Raw genomic sequence first — 17,464 nt, forward strand, 5'->3', positions numbered from 1 at the left:
AGACACATAGCTTTAGGTGTGAATGGGTGTGTACTGGAGGGGATGCATCGAGACACATAGCTTTAGGTGTGAATGGGTGTGTACTAGAGGAGATACATCGAGACACATAGCTTTAGGTGTGAATGGGTGTGTACCGGAGGAGATACATCGAGACACATAGCTTTAGGTGTGAATGGGTGTACACTGGAGAAGATACATTGAGACAAATAGCTTTAGGTGTGAATGGGTTGTACTGGAGGGGATGCATCGAGACACATAGCTTTAGGTGTGAATGGGTGTTCGCCTTCCATACTTCCAGAGACAGCCTCTCAGTAAGCTTAAACAGTGCGCACAGTTTACCAGTCTGTTGTCTCTTGTACCTGCAGATGGATGTGTGAGGGATCCCATAAGCTGTAGTCCTGAGGTAAAATCAGAGTTGTGGTACTAAGTGTTTGGTCTTGATTCTAGCAGCAGTCTGTTCTTGTGCTCCCAAAAGAATTCAGATGAGAAAGAGTTGTAGATCAAGCAGCCATTGTTTTAAAATTTACCCCCAACCCCTCTCTGTATGTTCCATAGTGCTTGTGTAGAGATCAGAATGTAGGAGTCAGGTCTCTCTGCTTACCATGTGGCTTCCCAGAATTCAACTAGGGTCCTCCATCTTGTCAGCACGAGCCTTTACTCTCTCACCCATCTCTTCTTTCAGTGTTCTTTCTGAAGATAATCTGTCCCTACAAACATGTGCCAGGTTTAGCATTCATCTCAGACTTTTTAAAAATTGATTTTTAAAAAGAGTATAACCTAGGCTGGCTTGAAAAATCACAGTAGTTGCCTTGACTTTCTCCCATGAGCTGGAGTAATAGGTATGAATCACCATGCCTCGCTGTGGTTTTCTGTGTTTAAACTAAATATTGACTAATGTCAATAATTCCACTTGATAAGCTTAGTTATATTCAATGACTTAAAAAAAAAGACAGGGTTTCTCTGTGTAGCCCTGGCTGTCCTGGGACTCACTCTGTAGACCAGGCTGGCCTCGAACTCAGAAATCCACCTGCCTCTGCCTCCCAAGTGCTGGGATTAAAGGCGTGCGCCACCACCGCCCGGCAAGATCTCATTTTTAACCTGATTAAACAGTGAGATGTCCAGGGATAATAAAGTTCTCTTTTTCTGACGTTGTCTACATAGAAAGTAGCAAGTCCTTTTTAAAAACAGCACAGAGGCATGTGTTAAGAATGGAAGTGTTCTAGGACTCCAGCAAATTGAGACAACCAACTCATTGGCTCGTGTAGAAGAGGCACTGTCACTGTCTGTGCTGGACGGTTGATGGCATGGCTGTAAAGCTGGGCTACTGCATACTGAGGTCTATGATGTTTGCATGGCTCTTCTAGTTGATAATAGGAAATATGGTCATTTTTAGATATGAGACAATGAAATATGTGAATGAAGTAATGGACCCTAATCAGTCCTGCCAGTGTTGGTAAGAATGCTGTTGCTAAAGTGGTTTTGGACAGTACCAGTTTTTTTTATTTAATAATTTTTATTAGATATTTTCTTTATTTACATTTCAAATCTTATCCCCTTTCCTGGTTTCCCCTCCAGAAACCCCCTATCCTGTCTCCCCTCCCCCTGCTTCTATGAGGGTGCTCCCCCATCCAACCACTCACTCCTGCTTCCCCATCCTGGCATTCTGGTACATTGGGCCATCCAGCCTTCACAGAATCAAGGGCTGAAATTTTAAAATGTATTTATCTTTGAAGTTTGTATTAACGTATATGTTGTATATTAAGCATTTTTTTTTGTTTTTTGTTTTTGTTTTTGTTTTTCTGTGTCCTTCTATCATCCCGTCCTTTGCCGCCTTCTCCTCCCTTTGTCCTTAAGTTAGTTTTACTTCTACTTTCAGGTCATATACATACACATGTGGCTTTGTGTATCATGCAAAATCTAGGATAGACAAGTATGAGGAAACATTTAGTATTTGTCTTTGTGAGCCTGGCTAATTCACTTAGTGTATCGTTTCAATTTGCATCCATTTTTTTTTCTACAGATGACACATATTCTTTCTTTTAATGGATGAAAAATGGCACATTTTAAACTGTCGTTTCTAACCTTGGCCACCAATATTGATTCTATACCAGATATTGTGAACAATGTTGTAATAGACACTGATACAAAGCATTTCTGTGTCACACTCCTTGGAGGCTTTTGAGTGAATACCATGTAGTGGTATCAATGGGCCATATGGCAGATTTATTTTTTCTTTTGTTTTGTTTTTTATAAACTTATCATGTGTATGTTTTTATATGAGTATGCACAAATGTATCAGAGCACACATGTGGAAATCAGAGGACATCCTATGAGAATTGGTTCCCTTCTTCCTCCTTGTGAGTCCTGGGGATTGAACTCAGATCTTCTGGCTTGGCAGCAAGTACTTTTCCTTGCTGAGCCATCTCACTGGTCCTGTTTTCAGTTTTTCTTTGGCAGACCTTTGTATTGTTAATCTAACCCATGGTAGTTAGCGTAGTGTACACTCCATCAGTAGTATAGAAGGTTCCCTTTTGCACACATCCTTGATAGTATTCATTTGTTTTCTTAATGACTGTCATTCTGACTGGGCCAAGACAGAATCTGAATTAGTTTTGATTTTCAGTCTCTGATGGCTAATGAGGCTGGACATTTTCTCCTTGCTTATTAGCCATTTTTATTTCATCTCTTGAGAACTGTTTATTAATCTCTCTTGAGTTTTGTTGTTGTTCTGCAGCTAGCTGCTGTAGCACAACTTTTTCCTCTGGGAATAGCATGATTACAATAGGAACTACCTCATCCAGGTTAAGAATCGAGTAGAAAATACAGAGATGACTAGGTCTATGGCTATGGTAATGAACTGTCGATATTCTAGTGGTGGGGGGAGATAGGGTAGGGATGCTCATCCTAGAATACATGGCGTAGGATGTTTACCAGAAGGGAGACTCCATGATGAGCTTCTGGGAGGTGATCATGCATGGTGAAGTGAGACGCTGCACTAGGGCATCCATTTTGCTGACATCCACACTCCTATAAGTAACCCTTCACCCCCGCCCTGTAAAGGAAGCCAGGGAAACTCACTTGCTCTTCAAGTTGGGCTTCAGTAAGATTGTTGTTTTCCCTATTGTTGGTGTCTTGTCTGGATGAATAAACTCTTCCAACTCGGGCTCATGACTCTGTTAGACTCATAAGACAAACAAGTTTTAACAAATGCAGGAGATTCAAGATAACTTCTTGTATTCCATTTGACCATAGTGGATTAGAGCTAGAAAGCAACAAGAAAAACTATAGAATATGAGCATAGAGATGAAAGAACACACTATTCAGTGATGAATGGGATTGGCAAATAAAAATTATCAAAAATTCCTAGGACCAAATAAAAACATAATTTATAAAATGTATGAGACAAAAATAAAAGCAGTTCAGAGAGAAAGTTTATACCTGTTAATGCCTGCATTAAAAGAAATACATATCCCCAATAATTTGCCTTTGGGTTTCAGAAAACCAGGAGTAACCCAAACATAAAGCAGCTGATGAGAAGAAATATGAAGACAGGGAGTCAGGGGAACTGTCCACTTTCTGATTGAATCTGTTTTACAGAAAGGTGCATGGGCTTCTGAGAAAGATGATCTCTAGATGTGTGTGAGGACTGTTCGATACGTAATGTCATTTTACTCATATGTTTCCGGTTGTTTCCCACCCCACCCCCACCCTCGAGACAGGGATTCTCTGTGTAGTCTTGGCTGTCCTGGAGCTCACTGTGTAGACCAGGCTGGCCTCGAACTCAGAAATCTGCCTGTCTCTGCCTCCCAAGTGCTGGGATTAAAAGCATGTGCCACCACTGCCTGGCTCAGGTTGTTTTTTTGTTTGTTTGTTTTTGTTTTTTTAAATTGTTGTTGTTTTGGCATCCATTATGCCATGTGACATGACTAGTTTTAGATTGAAATAAGTTTTGCCAGCTATTAGCATAGTGACATTTATTCATTTCCTAATTCCAGTTACTTGGAATACTTCTTTTTCCATTTTTTATACTTTGGCAGTTGCCTAATTTTGATTGTAAGGTGTATTTATAAGAGAAGACAAGTAGATTATTTGGTTTCTCAGTATAATTTATTGGTCTCTATCTTTTGAATTGAAAATTAATATCATTAATAGAGTTATTTAAAGGTACATTTTCTGTCATTTCATTAGTTTTATGTACTGTCTAGTTTGATCTATGAATAAATTTACTTTCTTCTGATTTAATGATAATGTGAATATCCTGAAATAAGCTTCCATATTAGATGTAACTCTCATTCTAAAATCCTCTCCAGTATGGACTGGGTAGTTTATGTTTACAAGCATAGCCTGTAGTTGCGAAATAATGTTTGTGGCAAAATAGTGTTTGTGTTAAAATATGGAAATTCAGCCTGTGAGAAGTTATTTTTAATAGGTTCTGCATTCCTATCTCATATTTCTACTTTATTGGCTTTATAGTTTTCTCTATAGTGCCTTTCTTTTGTAGTTCATGCATTTCCTAAAGCTTTTAACTTTTTATGAGATATAAAGGCAAGATTCTGACATTTACCATTGCTATTCCTGACACATCAGGATGACCTGCTTTAGTTTTGTGGAAAGCCAACGTAAGTACTTTTTCTAGGCTAGATACTGTCTTGAATCTTAACAAGTCCATTAACTAGGAATCTTGCATTATTATGTTTTAGACTAATATTCATTTCAGTGTAATACAAACTTTAAAGCATTATTTTCAGTTAATAGTTAAGGCTATTTGCTTTATGTTTTCCAAAATTAATCATATTTGTAAAATTTAAAAGATCTTGACATCCTGAAACAATTTGCTTTGCATGGCACCAGACCCTTCAGAAAGTAAGCCAAACTGAAAGTTTAAAAGCAGAATCAAACTAAAGGAACAGTGTTACATTGCTGATGTAAGGCGTTTGTGTGATGTCCACAGTGTCTAAGTTCTGATATGGTTTTGATATCTGCATGCTGCAGTGTAGATTTACAACTTTGTATCTTTTTAAAACATTTCTTTAACAGCCATATTGTTTTGTGCCTTTAATTTTAAGAGAAATTTCTCTTGAGAATTACTCTTTTTACTTCTTCTTACTAGAATAAAGGGGCAGAAATTCCTGAGTGTCTGTGATCAGCACACTTCTTTTCCCACCTGTGTCCATTTCTCTCCCTTCTTCTTTTCCTTCTATCACTTAACTCATTTCATTTGGGATTATAAATAATCACATTTCTCTCTTCTTCCCTTTCCTCCCTCCAAGCCCTCCCATTAATTCTCTTTCCTCTCTATCAAATTCATGGATATTATGTCATTAATCATTATTGTGTTCATATATGTATATGTGCATACATATATATTCTTAAATATTACCTGCTCATTCTGTAGAGTGATAGCTATATGTATGTTTTCAGTGCTGATCATTTGGTACTGGCCAACCAGTTGTGCTCTTCCCCCAATAAGACCATTTCTGCCCTGCTGGTGTCCTTAATTGCCTTTGTATGGCTGAGGCTGCATGGGGTTTTCTCAGTCCACTTTGGTGGGGCCATTGATGTTGTCTTCTTCAACTAATTTTTGGGCAATTATTTTAGAAAGACAGTGGCTGTAGCTTCTGACATTACTGGGAGAGGCATTTTATAGCCAACTTTCTTATGTTCTGGCTTTTACAGTCTTTCTGCCTGCTCTTTAGCCATGTTCCCTTAGCCTTAGGTGCAGGAGTATTTTGTAGATGTACCCGTTGGGACTGGGCTCCACTACTCTGCACTTTGACTGCTTGTGGTTTTCTGTGGTGATCTTTGTTAAAAGACAGGTTTGTTTGATGGGTGAGGATTACACTTATCAGTGGGTACAGGACAAATATTAATATTGTTATTAGAGATTATGCTTATTTAGTAAAGTGGTGATTGTAGATTCTCTTCCAGTAACAATACTTGACTAGCAAGTTAGCTATGATTCTTGTGCCAGGCATGGGACCTCTTTTGTTGAGAGTGTATTGAGTCTAATTAGAGAGCTATTGGTTACTGCCAAGGTATGTGTGGCACTGACACACCCATAGTGTCATGCTGGCCATTGGTGTGGTTTATAGGCATCCTAGTTGGATGGGGCTTTGGCTTGCTTCATTTCTTTGGAGGCTTGCATGCTGCCTTCTGGCACCATGAAAGCCAGGAGAAGGCATTTAGGTCAGTTCCATGCCATGGGTCTCTGAGCCCTATTTTAGAAGTATGCAGTGTCTTCAAGCAAATGGACTGACTTTCCACCTCTGAGAGCAACCAAGGACAACAGCAATAGGCTGTGTGTTTTGGGAGTCTCTTGGACAGTACTGTTCAACAACTCAAAAGAAGGCATCTCTTGCCTGCCTGGTAATGGGGCTTTTGTTAGGTGGTGGTTCTTTGGCTCTTGGTGTATAGTGTTGTCAGTCCAGATGAGAACAATTCATTAAAAGTTTCTTTGTATATTTATTCAAAGAATTACATAAAAATTCAAAGATTTTCATTTTTAAAAAAAGATAAATAGTTAATAGTATGATTTCTTATTCCCCTTTTTAGATTTCTTTTTATTGTTTTATCTTCCCTTCTCTTTCTGTATTTACTTCCCTGCCCACTCCCTAGAGAGCTCCCTCTTCTCATTTCTCCTATTGATAACTTATACCCTTCTGTTCCCCTTCTGTGTTTACCTGCTGTGTGTCCCTAAACACCCCAGCTTTCTCATTTTCTTACTCAGATTGCTTCTACCTGGTATTTGCTTCTCTGTTGTTCTCCAGCTCCCCAGCTCCCCTCTCCTGTCAGTGGTCCTGTTTCACTCATCTGGTTTCTTCTCTGTTGTTCTCCAGCTCCCCAGTTCCCCTCTCCTGCCAGTGGTCCTGTTTCACTCATCTGGTTTCTGTGGTTACTCCAGGCTATATGCTCACATCAGAAAATTTTGAGCTAGGAGCCTCCAATAGAGAGAACATGTGACTTTGTTTTTCTGGGTCATTTCATTTAATGTGATCTCTTCTCTTTCCACCCATTTACCTGTAAAGTTCATGATTTCATTTTTTTTTTTTTACAGCTATATAGTATCCCACAGTGTTATGTACCACTTTTCAATTACCCAATTGTTGCTTAAAGGACGTTTAGGTTGTTTCCATTTCCTTGCTATTGTGAGTAGAGCACAATGCACATGGCTGAGCAAGTGTCTGGGGAGTGGGATGTGAAGTCCTTGTGTCATACGCCCTAGAGTGGTGTACCTGGATAGCTTGGTAGAGTTAGGCTTAGCTTTCTGAGAAAACTCTATATGCATTTCCATAGGGGGCTGCACCAGGTTGCATTACTACCAACAGTGAATGAGGGCTCCCTTTTCCCAACATTCATCAGTATTTGTTGTCTGATATTTTGTTGATTTTAACATTCTGATAAGGATAAAATAAACTTTCAAAGTTCTAATTTATATTTTCCTAGTTGCTAGCAAAGATAAATATTTTTTATGTATTTCTTCTTTTTTTTTTTTCTTTTGAGTTGGATTATGGGCCCTGGTCCAGCTAGTTCAATAATGACTGTCAACCAGTGGAAAGCCCAGAATCCAGTGTTTGTTCAGTACATGAACCTGGACATCTCAGCTGACCTTCACTGTGTAATAGAATACTGAAGACAGGCTCTAATGACAGTGAAGGAATGGGCTTGCCAGTGAGGGCAAGCAGGCAGAGCAGAGCAAGAGCGAGAGTGAGAGTGAGAGAGAAAATCCTTTCTCCATGTCCTTCACATAGGCTGCCATCAGAAAGTGTAACCCAGATCAAAGTTGGATCTTCTGCCCTCAAAAGATCTGGACTAAAAGTGGATCTTCCTACTTCAAATGATTTAATTAGGAAAATAAAATCCCCTCACAGGTGTGCCCAGCCGCTTGAGTTTTACCTGATTTCAGATGTGGTGAAGTTGACAACCAAGAATAGCTATCACAAGTTCACCCCTTGCCAACTTGACACAAACCATATTTCCATATTTTGTGATTGATTTCAAGTGAAAATAATAACCAGGTCATAATAATGTAAAACATGGTATAACTATCCCATGTACAATTATAAATGTATTATATATTTAACCAGGTCATAATTATGTCTAACATGTATAACTTCAAACACATTATAAATTTAGAATGTGTGGCAATGTTCCTTGAGAGACATTCTTTTAGTATTTCAAACTCAAATATGATAACCACTTATATTCTCTTAATTGATATTATATCTCATGATAAAGAAATTGAGGAAAGAGAATACAAATATCTTGTACAAATGCATTCTTATATGACAGAAATACTCATGTCCGTTATAACTCATTTCTGAAACTAGTCACCTGGCTTTAGCTGGCATTTATAACTACATTCCTCTATTACTCAGTCTATATTTCTATCATGCTTGGCAAGCCCTTCATTTCTGTTTGGCCTGTGCCATTTGCCATCTTGCCTGGATTAGGCTGTTGTAGTTTTTCATTAATCACAGCACATGATAGCTCCAAGAAATGCTCTAAAGGATGTCCTGTGCTCCAGACATAATCTTTCTCATCTCCATTGTGAAGAAACGATCCAACTTCCCCATGGTAATCTGGATCAATCACTCCTCCTAACACTGTTATTCCTTTCTTAGCCATTGGTGTAAGGACACTAGAAGCTCAAAGTGGCCAGGAGGAAGTCTGAGCTTCCAGTTCAGAGGAACATTTGTTGTGTTTCTTGGCAGGAACACACCTCTTTCTGAAACCAAAATTTCTAGTCCAGCAGAACTTAAGGTCACAGGAACAGGAAGGGAGAATTTCCCTAGTAGATCACTAGGTGTAATAATGAATGGAAATATTCCCTTTTCCACCCCTTGATTCCTGGACCCATGGATCCTGGCTATAGAAAAAATTGTACCATATATTGGACACTGATTCAAAGCGTATGCGTGGTCTGGAGATGCCTGCCCCAAGCTATCCATCCTATTGCTGCCTGATTGTAAGGCACTGTAACTGTGCCTTCAAAAGGCCATTCCATCTATCAGGCCATGTGCTTCAAGATGGTGGGAAATATAGTAATAGCAGTAGATTTCATGATTATGGGCACAGTCTCTCACTTCTCTGGCTGTGATATAAGTTCTTTAGGTAGACAATGTCTTAGTTAGGTTTTCTATTATGAAGAGCCATTATGACCACAGCAACTCTTATAAAGAAAAGCATTTAATTGGGACTGGTTTACAGTTTATGAGGCTTAGTCTATTATTGTCATGGCAGGAAGCATGGTGGCATGCAGACAGGCATGGTGTCGGAGATGTAGCTGAGAGTTCTCCATCTGGGTCTATAGGTAGCAGGAAGTGACTGCTGCACTGGGCATGGCTTGAGTACTACTTCCTCCAACAAGGCCACACCTACTCCAACAAGGCCACACCTTCTAATAGTGCCATTTTCCATTGGCCTATGGGTGCCATTTTCTTTCAAACTACTATAGAATCAATTCTGTTTGGAATACCATGACACTGGTAAGACATTCTGTAAGTCCACAGATGGTAGTTTTGATAGAAGCATTAGATGAAGGAAAGGCAATTCAGTGACCAGAATAAATATCTACCCCAGTAAGTACATGGTATTGTGTTTCCCATGGATGAAGTGGTCCAATGGAGTGAACCTGCCACAAGGTCACTGGCTGGTCAACTCAGGGAATGGTATGATATGTCTGTCTCAGTTTTGATCTCTGCTGTTGCCAGATCTGTCACTTAGCAGGAGCTGTAGCCAGGTCTGCCTTAGAGAGTGGCAGTTCATATTGTCAAACCCATGTATAACCTCCATCTTTGCCACCATGGCCCCTTTTTTCATGGGCACCTTGGACAATGACAAGGGATGACTGAGGAAAGAGGCCAACTGTTCACAGGCTGGGTCATCCTGTCCACTTAATTATTGAACTTCTCTGCTTCTGAAGTCACTTTTGATGAGCCTTTATATGAGTCAAAGTATCTTCACATCCTTTACCCAGCTGCAGAGATCTGCCCACATAATTCTCCAGATGTCTTTCTTAGCAATTTTCTAGTTAGTGTTCTTTCCAGGTCCTGACAATTGAGCTAATCTATTGGCTACAGCTTATGAATCAGCAAACAATTCACATCTGGCCATTTTCCTCTCAAACAAAATGTAAGACCATAGATACTGCCCAAAGTCCTGCCCACCATGAAGATGTGAAGATTTCCTTTGAGTGTCTTTCAGTATTGTTCCAGAACAGGGTTTTCATGCTGTAGCTGTCCATTTCTGGGTGGTGCCTGCATAATGTGCAGAACCATCAGTAGATCAGGCCCTAGTCTTCTGTTACCCAGGCATGAAGGCTACCACTTGAGGCTAGAGATGCAAGCTCGGGAACAGAAGAAATCAGGGTTAGAAACCATAGGCATTTGAGCAACGTCATGTAACTTGCTTGTGCCTTCAGGATCCGCTAAGGCAGGATTAACTACTTCTGTTTGATAATGGATTACTACTGTGCACATCCTATTTTGTGGCTTGGTGGGTCAGATAATACCCAGCTCATGATAGACAGCTCAGGTTGCATATTAGCTTGGTGGCCTATCATCAGATGTTCAGTTTCAACTAAGGCCCCAAAGCTGACAATGTTTGTCTGTATATGATTGTAGAGCCTTGCTCCAAAACCTCAAAAGCTCTCTTCTGTGCTTCACCTCCAGATAGCATTCCTGTCTGTTACTTCCACTTCACATTCTATTAGGTCTGCTAGATCATGTGATTCGTGTGGTAGAGCAGCCTGCACAGGAGCCTGGGACTGTTGAAGAGCCTTTTCCTGTTCCAGGTCCCATTCAAAGCTTGCAGCTTTCTGAGTCACTTGGTATATGGACCAGAGTAACACATCCAAGTGAGGAATGTACTGTCTCTAGAATCCAAATAGGCCCACTAAATGTGCTTCTTTCTTGGTGGGAGGGGCCAGATACAATAACTTATCATTGATTTTAGAAGGAATATCTCTGCATGTCCCACACCACTGGCTTCCTAAGAATTTTTCTGAGGTTAGAGGGTCCTTGAAGTTTGGTTGGGTTTATTTCTCATCTCTGATGTGCACATGTGTTACTCTCAAGTCCCAAGTGATTGGTACTTTCTGTTCACTTGGTCTAATCAGAATAAGCTTACCAGTCTAATAATCTTGTCAGTCTAGTGGACCAATGGGAAGCTTTGTGGAAGAGACAGACTATCAAGATATCTTCAAACTTAACTCATGACATGGGGCGGGGGGCGGGTGGGGTTGTAGGGTTATTAGATCCTTGAAGTAAAACTGTGAAGATACACAGCTGGCCTTGCCAACTGAAAAGTTGCTTCCAGTGGTCTTTATGGACGGTTACAAAAAAGGCATTTGTTAGATCAATAGTTGCATCCCACATACTAGAAGATACTAGATCTGCTCAAGTAAGGGTACCACAAGTGATACAGCAGCTGCAATGGCAGTCACTACTTGACACATTTTTGCTAAACAATTGCTATTCTCCATGCTCCATCCATCTGTCATCTGCACTGGCCACATAGGAGAGTAGTGTGATGCACCAACCCTGCATTTTTCAAGTCCTTGATGGTTGCAACAATTTCTGCAATTCTTCCTGGGATGTGATATTGTCTTTGACAGAGGAAGCTCCAATGTCTTCCATTTGGTTTTTTCCAACTGCAATAGCCCTCACTTCATAGGTCAGGGAACTAATGTGAGACTTCTGCCAACTTCTAACTTCTATATATTGTGGACCTGGAAAAATAACTAAAGGATTAATTTGGAAACCCCTGGACCCACTATGAGTTGATCAACCAAAACTCCATTGCCTGACCTCAATAAGCCCCTACTTTAACTGGGGTAGGGGTACGCAGTACTGCTTAGGGTCTTCCAGGATTGTTGTCAGTTCTGAACCAATAGACCCTGAAAGTTTGATTTTTTTCCCTATCTACCAGTATACAGTTATCTTTGTAAAAGGCCTTGGGTCCTTCTAGGGAAGGACAGAGAAAATCTTAAATATTTTATCAAGGTCCTGTCTCAGTGGAACCTGGCCATCCTTTCATTCAAGGGGTTCTGGATCTTCAAGTTGGCTCGAGTCTGGAAATTGGTTCATAGAGCAAGATTCCCTTTGACACAATCTAGTGGAGTCTCTAATTTTTTTGAGAAAATTTCTGCTTTTATAGATCAAACAGAAATGCAGTAGAATCTTCATATATTTCATATCTGAAGACACCTTTTAAAAATGTGTGCACTTCCATATTAAAACTACTCACTCAGTGGGCCGATATCAATAAACTGAGCCTGGTCCAGTTTTATGTTCTTCCACCGTTGTTCTACATCCTTAAAACCCACTCCCAGACATGTTTCTCAGACTTCTGCTTGAATGAATTAGCAAACTCATTAAGCTCCTCAGTAGTGTAGCGCACCTCCTCCTGGACTACCCTTCCTGCCTACCCTCTAGGAGCCTGCTGAGCCTGCCTAGCCCAGATTTTGGTTGTAGGTCTAAAGGAAGCAAGTGGTGGACTCTGATGGATTGCAGTGTTTTCTTGCCTGGTATTTTCTTGAGGGAGAGCCACTTGTGGTTTATCTGACAATGGAGGGTGATGTCCCCTAGTCAAAGCCAGAAGAAGCAATATTTCAAGAGTGGGCTTAGGAGCACATGTTTCTGCTAAGGGTGGAAGGACTAATTCTTTAGGTGAGGAACTCTTGAGAATCTCTGGGTTCAAAGTTCTGTCTCAAGTAGAGTCTCCCACAGACCTCCGTCCCAAGGTACAGGATCCCATTCTCTACCAATTCCTATCCTTACTTCATCTGATGCCCTCTAAGGCTGGGACTTGAGTTTTCTAACCCCTATGGCGATGGTATAGGATATGTAGGACCTGAGGGATGTGAGAGCAGAGCCCTCATTGTTATAACTCCTGTCTTTACAAAAGCCAGCCCATCCCTTTGCTATGTGAATAAATAGTCTATTCATCTGGGCAGCATCTGTTAGGTGTGTATCTGGGCATTTTTAGCTGTAGTCTGTACAGCTGCTGAACTGGGAGGAATCTCTGTTGCTTGAGTTTAGGTAGAAAGTATATTATTTTTCCTGTTCATCATAAAGGCCATGGCTGACACAGCCTCGTAACTGAAACCAGACTGTGCAGAGAGCAGTACAGCACATTTATTTTACTGTTTCATGTGACTCAGTACTTTGAGTACCGAAGATCCCAAACCCAGAGAAAACTGTTCATTCATATACTTAGGTTTGATGAAGAACTGACACCCATAAAGAAAAGTAATCGGACACAAAAAGTGTGGCTTGTTAATAAGAGGGTAGAAACCCACAAGGCCTGTTATCTGGAATTCTTGGACTCTCTATGTAGCATTCTTTCCTGTCAGGTATGAGACAAGACTTCTTCTTGAATTGAATTGAAACTGAATGTAGACTCCACAGTCTCTATCAAACAAGAGGGATCAGAACATTTCTTTGATGGCTAGCTCTCTAGACATATGGCTGAGCATATAGAAGCAGGGTCTGGTTTGTGTGGTCTGTGGTGAGAGCATAGCTGCAGTGTCCTGATCTGCCGTGTGAAGAGGTGGGAGAAATAGGAAGGTAGTCAGGACCAGAGCCGAGGAAGGCTTTGCTTTCCAGGATTGATTCTCTTCAAAGTCCGTATCACTTCAAGCCAGCACGCCTTGGGGCGTAGTTCTTTGTGCTCTAGTATCATCTACAAAGTTGTGGTATTTTTATAGCAACCCAATATGACTTAGAGTGGAGATTTCCTTCTTTCCCTCTGCCTTCCACAGTACTGAAGACCAAAGTTAGGGCTGTGTGAGTGGAGGCAGGTGAAAGTGAGCTAACGTTGTGTTCAGAGCCATGTTCCCATCGTGATGCTCAGAGTATTTCAGAACAACTCTGTAGGACAGAGTGACCCCAAACTCATGGCCTTCCTGCCTCAGCATCCCAACTACTGGGATTACAGGTGTGTGCCATAATACCCAGTACTGAGATAACTGGTATATTAATCCAGTTGGAGTTGCTCTGACAATACACTCCTGAGTTCCTTCAAGCCTGAAGTCACTTATGTCCTTTATCTTGGTGATATCCCAGATGGCATCACTAAAATGTAGACACATTAAAGAAATGCAGAGTAAATGGAGCTGCTGACCAAGAGTGTTATCAGATGAGAGTGCTTCAGAAATACACCATTTCTAATACATTCCTTTTTTTTAAAATCTCAGATTTATTTTGTCTTTTATTAATTATTGTAATAGTTTTTATTGCATTTTGGACTTCCTAAGAGATTTATGTGAAATATTACATGCCAGAGATTTTTAAGAACATTTTCATATTTGCAGAATATATTACATTGATAAGTAAATTTAGAATTTAATTTTAGGTTTTCAGCTGAAACGACAATCACCTTAGAAATGGCTTCTCCTTTAATAACTATGCTTTATCCTGCTTATGTTTTTAGGACCAGGATCCTGATAAAACAAGAAAGAAGAAAGCAGAAGGTAAGGGCATTAGCATCTGAGTGATGTTAGCCCCATACTAGCAAACTTAATATTCAACTTCTGAATTCCTCCTTATTAGTAATAAACTCACCTGATGGCCAGGTATGAGGCACTCTTCTGGCTTTGGAGCCAAGCACAAGAGGATTGATGTTTGTTCAAGCCCAGCCTGGGCTACTTAGTGAGTTCCAGTCATCCAGACCGCCACAGCAAGACTGTCTCAGAAAAGAATTAACGTAAATAAGACCGAAGATAACTTCAGTTTTTCTTCTTCTTCCTGTACATGGCATGTTTATCAACATACATTGCTCAAGCAGACACTTACAACAGTCATATTGACTGTTGCTGTCTTTGTAGCTGTAAGACTCATCTCACATCTAGGCACTTCTCACTGCCCTCAGTGCCAGCCCTGTAATTCAAGCCTTCCATTATTGTGTAGAGCACTATACTGGTCTCATGTCGCACGCCTGGCTTATTTAGTCACTTTTTAAATATACTCATTATATGAGCCGGGAGATCAGTGAGTTTCCTGTAAGATTGTCTCTCCTAGCAACATCCAACGCTATACCTATAAAGCCTCACCAGTGTGATTGCCTACACATGAGCTGAACAAGGACAACAGTAATGGATGGGGAAGCCCAGGAGACCTCAACCCTACACAAAGAACTGCAAGTACCTAAGGAATGCTGGGAGAAAACAGCCCTCCTCAGGGGAGAGCGTACCAATTGGTCATCTAATGCCAAATGGTCATCCTTGAAAATACAAATATGAGTGACATTGTACAGACTGAGAAGGCTATATTTAAGAATATAAGTATATATTCATATATGTATGTAACATAATTTTGAAAAGAGGTCATGAATTTGAAAGCAAGCAAGAGGTGTTAGGGATAGGAAAGGAAAGGAAAGGGAAATATGGTGTAATTTATTACCTCTTTAAAAAAAGAGAGAGAGAAAAAACCCATTGATTATATTACACCTTACAACTAAGGGTATGTATCTTGGAAAGGAACTTTGAAAATTTGTACTTGGAGAATATACATAAATAATTAGGTTAGTGCTATTAATAAAATGTGAGAGAGAATGGATGAGAGGGAGAGAGAGAGAAAGAGAGAAAGAGAGAGAGAGAAAGAGAGAGAGAGAGAGAGAGAGAGAGAGAGAGAGAGAGAGAGAGAGAATGCAAGGGAAACCCCAAAATTTCCACTAGTACATTGGTAGTATTAAATAAATTGTGGCCTATGAGAGATTCACATGCTTTAGCAGGGATAATGTATCAACTGCATGCAGTTAGTGTGGATCACTCTGCTCTGTAGCCCTGAGGAAAAAAAGGATCCTACAGAAGAGTGTAAGCACTGAGATTCCAATACAACAAATTGTAAACTATAGAGAGGGCAAGAAGGAGGAAGCCCAGAACACCAGTGTGGACTCTACCAAGCCAGACTTCATCAGAAAAACCAAGCCTTCAATCTTTTTAAATGAAATAGTCACACACTTTGACCTTTCAGTGACTAGAGATTAGGACACAACATGACAGCTAAAGGATGAAGAGCAAACCAGTTATTCAGTATTCCTGAAAATAGGGGCTCACTTTCTTTTTAGTCTGTTCCGTTCTTCACCCTTTTTTTTCCTCCTATAAAGTTACAGTTTTACTCTGAGACTGATGCAGACTCATCCATGTGTTTTAGAAATAGTCTCCAAGAAACTTCTCTTGTTCTCCTGCTCTCCCCATGCCCACCCTCTCCCCTCTAGTTTATACACTATCTCCTGTCTCAGCAGCTTGTGTTGTCTACCTCACTGGCTTTAATCCACTACAAAATGCAGTGCCTTAAGAGATAACATCTTAAGACAGCATCAGTTAGAAGACCTAACACAGACTTTTCCTTTCAACAAGGAAAAATTTTTGCATCCTACAGTTTGTTATTTCAGTATGATATTTTTGAAGATACTTCGTTCCAGTGTAGAATTATAGATAATTCAAATGAAATGTGTTTGATTCATTTTGTTTAGTGGATATTTACCTCTTTGCTTGATGTTTTTTCAGATCTCTTACTGGTCTTACCGTGTTCATCTAATTCTTTTTTATGTTTTAGGAAGAAGGCTATTCTACCTTCATAGGTAGGAACTTAAGGTGGAGGGCAGTGCTATTACATATACCAGGAGAGAGTCTCTTGGAATAGAACATCTTAGAGTTGCTAGTCTGGGGGCTTTTACAAATATATTTCCTTGAAAAAATAAAAATTGAATTATGTTGTTTTCCCCCTTTCCTTCTTCCAACTATTCCCATACCCCCCCACTCTTTCTCAAATTCATGGCCTCTATTTCTTTAATCGTTATTGATATTGTATGTGTAGCTATATTCCTAAGTATATTCATAGATGTAATATTATTTATATGTATATTATTTTAGAGCTGACCAACTTGGTTTATAGCTACACTATTCATGGTTGCTCATAATTGGACCAGCCTACATATACATCAAGCATCAGAAGAGTGAATAAGAATCTGATACATAGTTATCTATCTATAAAGGAAAATGAAATCATAAAGCTTGCAGGAAAATAGGTGGAACTGGAAATCATCAAATGAAATAAGCCAGAGCAGGAAAGTCAAACCCTTCGTGATTTTCTTCATGTATGGAACATAGACTTAACAGTATAATACATGGGGAAAATTTATATATATGTATATGTTATGTTATAAACACATGTAACAATTATATATATGTATATATATATATATATATATATACACACACATATGTATATATATAATGTAAGTACAGGTCTTGAAGTAGAAAGGAGATCAGAAGAAGTGGGGAGATACCTTTAGGGAGCAGGGAGAGGAGGAGGATGAAATCAGAAGGGAGACTCCCTTGGGGGCAGAAGGAGCCAGTCAGAGTGGGGTGTGCATGGGGAATGGGGTGTGCATGGGTAGTGGGGTGTGCATGGGGAGTGGGGTGTGCATGGGGAATGAGGTGTGCATGGGGAGTGGGGTG

At 40.1% G+C, this 17,464-nt stretch overlaps 1 protein-coding gene across 5 annotated transcripts in view; it reads left to right on the plus strand.

Annotated features, from left to right (window-relative positions):
* CUNH12orf40 (chromosome unknown C12orf40 homolog) overlaps positions 1-17,464 on the plus strand; it is a 69,632-nt gene that overhangs the window by 21,388 nt on the left and 30,780 nt on the right. For 3 of the 5 annotated variants that reach the window (XM_031353179.1, XM_031353210.1, XM_031353185.1), the window contains one exon: positions 14,434-14,473. In XM_031353179.1, coding sequence (XP_031209039.1) covers positions 14,434-14,473 — 40 coding nt within the window. Of the gene's footprint in view, positions 1-14,433; positions 14,474-16,559; positions 16,585-16,876; positions 17,071-17,464 lie in introns of all 5 variants that reach the window. The other 2 variants (XM_031353202.1, XM_031353191.1) reach the window with 2 other exon arrangements.

Source organism: Mastomys coucha, unplaced genomic scaffold (genome assembly GCF_008632895.1).
Source record: "Mastomys coucha isolate ucsf_1 unplaced genomic scaffold, UCSF_Mcou_1 pScaffold11, whole genome shotgun sequence".
NCBI lineage: Eukaryota > Metazoa > Chordata > Mammalia > Rodentia > Muridae > Mastomys > Mastomys coucha.